Source organism: Morone saxatilis, unplaced genomic scaffold (assembly GCF_004916995.1).
Source record: "Morone saxatilis isolate NCDOM2014 unplaced genomic scaffold, NCSU_SB_2.0 Contig21, whole genome shotgun sequence".
In the NCBI taxonomy this organism is placed as follows: domain Eukaryota; kingdom Metazoa; phylum Chordata; class Actinopteri; family Moronidae; genus Morone; species Morone saxatilis.
Window position 1 is genome coordinate 15,637,355 of NW_023339774.1, and position 3,224 is coordinate 15,640,578.

Sequence of the window (3,224 nt, forward strand, 5' to 3'; positions counted from 1 at the left end):
CAGACTTACAGTGGAAAAAGAAGACAGCATTGTTAGACATATGCTGTGGTTGTAGTAAACGGGCTAAAACATACCGAAAGACAGGTACAATCCTTCAAAGTGCACCAGCGGACACCAAGCAACTTACTTTTACCTTTGTATTAGTGTCTAGTCTTTATAATTATCATGTCACCTCATGTTCCAACACAAGCTCAGGACTTTAAGTCAAGTCTGAGCCATGTTTCCTTTTCCTAAATTTGAAATCGATTCCGCTTACATAATGTTATATTTACAGCAGCCTTGGCAGGACACACAGACATAGCTCTTTATTTAGTTGGCATGAAATCAGAACAGAGACACTTGGCTTTTTGACAGCCCTGTGACCTCCATGAACGGACTGACCCATTGCTATCCAGACTGTCCTCATGACAACTCATTAAAACATTGCCCGCTCATACTACACAACAGCTGCCTTTGACCGGCGCAGTTCACTCCCCTTTTTTATGTGAGAACAGAGTTTTTTATCGAGGAGAATGTTTTGAAATAGAACATAGAGATTTGCGTCGTTGTGGCTAACCCTGTGGCTTCAGAACCCAAGTAGTCATGGTATCATGTTTGCTTTTCAGCAGCAAAGAATACAGAGAATTTAGAGTTGATGTCATTATTCTCCATTTTTTTGGTGCCATTATTACCTTCTTCCCCATGGGCGCCTGTGGAGGGACAGTAGAGCCAAACAGCCCTCGTCCCCTTTGACCTCCCCACTCCTATTCACTTTGTTACTCATTCCGCATCAGATGGTAATGGATAGCCATAGTAACTCTATGGAGGCTGTGTTCTCCACCAGACAATGTCCCTGGGGACCCAGGTGGAGGCTAATGTTATGGTGTCTGCCTTCAGATTATGTCGATTGACAGGCAAGGACCACCGTTCCACCAGGAAGAGAATTAGCCATCGATACCTCACTGGGGGTCAGGTGAAACAGAACACCTTTTACAGATACATGGGAAGATGAAGCTGCAGACATACATCAGGATTCTGTGCAGCATGAGAAATGTACAAGTTGTAATGAGAGTTTATGCTTTTTGGATTTGGTATCATTTTGATTATTTGGTCTTTTGACGTTTTTATATCATTAACAGTAATCACAATGTGAGGATGGTGGAAGTATATTGTCATCTCAGGCTGCAATGAACAATTATTATTCGTTACTGACCTTTCAAAGAAAATAATTCTCCAACTTCTTATATATTTCTTGTTCAGTTATTACATTAACTTTGGAGATGTGGGTATATTATTTGTATATATTATATTTATATTTGGTCCCTTTCATATTATATGCTGGACTATTTTCTAGGGTACGGAATTATTTTTCTCCACCAATTTAGGATTGCACAATCAACGCATCAGAACCAGAGATATCGTTTTTTATTACATGCATTCGTCTTATTTGTGAAAACCTTGTGCCTACATTACCCACAATGCAGCTTGACAGCATTGGCAGTTTGGAGATTTTGGTGTGTTATGCTAGTAAGTTGTTAGCCTCAAGCAGAGATGGAGCGCAGGCTACAGAGGTCTGTTAACCTCGCGACTTTCCAACTCCCCAACTGAAGATTTATATATATATATATTTTTTTTTTACTTCTTTAGCCCCAGCAGTTACTGACTCAAGTGACATCGCTTGAGGCAATTCATCAGATTTTGTGCAGCTCTCTCTGGAGCCACAAAAAACTTTAAGAGTTTTTAGGCTACGGTTCATGTGACAACCTACTGCAAGTTTTTAGTTCTTTGTAAAAAAATAAATTAAATATTATTAAAAGTATTATTATATGTAACAGTAGTATTCATGTGATAATATCAATAATATTATATTTATAATAATAGTAATAATGCTGTACATACATCATATTAAGGCTCATTTAATTCCAATTTGCAAGAAGTCAATATTACATCATTATGCTCTCAACAGGTTGTGGTTTAAGATGTTAACAAAGCACTGCAGTGTGAATGGGACATCCCATGTTTGCTTATGGGGTCATGCCTTGTGTCAAACCAGTGGCCCTTTTAAACCCATGCCTTCAGAGAGATCTGCCTATTGTTCCCATTACAGTGCTTAAGAGAAGTATGTGTGTGTGTGTGAGTGTTTGCTCCCCCAACCCCCTCTTCAAACCTCACCTCCCTCCTCTCCTTCCCTTTCTCTTTCACACCCTTTCAGCTGTGCTCACTCACTCATTCTGAGCCAGGCCAAAAACTGGCAGAGCAACTCCTCAGTCAGGAACTCCCGTCCTCAAGTTAACCCAGGCGGTCGGGACTTTGTAACCCATTCAGGGAGATTCTTCTCTGGAGTGTGGAGGAGACATGGAGATGGTTCATCAGGCGATTCATAGTTTACCACAGTATGGATTATCTGATTTACTATCCTCACATCAAGGTAACGATAGATGCGTTATTTGACTATTTTGAGCATGTCGATAGCTTTATATGTGTCTCTCTGCTGCAGTACAATAGGTGTCTTTCTCTAAACAAACACTGATGGCTTTACCACAGACTTCTTTATTGTAACAGCTGCACTTTGCAGAGGGATTAGATCATCTGGAGGTGATATCACTCATGAATGAAACGTGTGTAAGGGTGCCATCACTTGTAAAACCAAAGATGAAAGAGAAAATGATGATCCTCATAATAATTCTGTATGAATGAACAAACATTTTGTAGTTTGGTTTGTCGCTCAGTGAGTGACTTCCTGTTCTGTTGGAGGTATTTATGATGTGTGGACTTCTGAGAAGACTATCATTAGACACAATATTGAATCTCAACTTGCCCCTGCTTGCATGCAAACAAGAAGACTCTTGCAGACAAGAGAGAACAGTACACTGATGCATTCATTTAATCTCCTGCTGTACAGACACACACACACACACTGGGAGAATTATGACACATATTTTGGTCATTTAAAAGCCAAACAAGGTAGTTACAGTGTCTGCATTGTTTTCTGGGCCAGCAGCAGCTGCTTCCTCCACTTGGCAAGCAGCACAATCAAAGTCTGGAAGAACTTAGCATTTTCCCAGCAAGTCTCCTACAAAATCCATTCCACATTTGAATACACAAAAAAAAAAAAAGTGATCATTTTTAGAGCTCATTTTTATGGAATGTCTGTTCAAATTAGAACATACTGACAATTTTTGTTATTGTTGTTGATAGTATTGTTAAGTTTTTCAGGGGTTTGCTTAATAAACCCGTTTAGAAAT

At 39.6% G+C, this 3,224-nt stretch overlaps 1 protein-coding gene across 3 annotated transcripts in view; it reads left to right on the plus strand.

Annotated features, from left to right (window-relative positions):
- arhgap24 (Rho GTPase activating protein 24) overlaps positions 1-3,224 on the plus strand; it is a 69,299-nt gene that overhangs the window by 44,687 nt on the left and 21,388 nt on the right. The window contains exon 1 of one of the 3 annotated variants that reach the window (XM_035667521.1): positions 2,228-2,407. The exons of the other annotated variants lie outside the window; for them this stretch is intronic. Coding sequence (XP_035523414.1) covers positions 2,335-2,407 — 73 coding nt within the window. The 5' untranslated portion in view covers positions 2,228-2,334. Of the gene's footprint in view, positions 1-2,227; positions 2,408-3,224 lie in introns of those variants that run through there. 3 annotated transcript variants of the gene reach the window in all.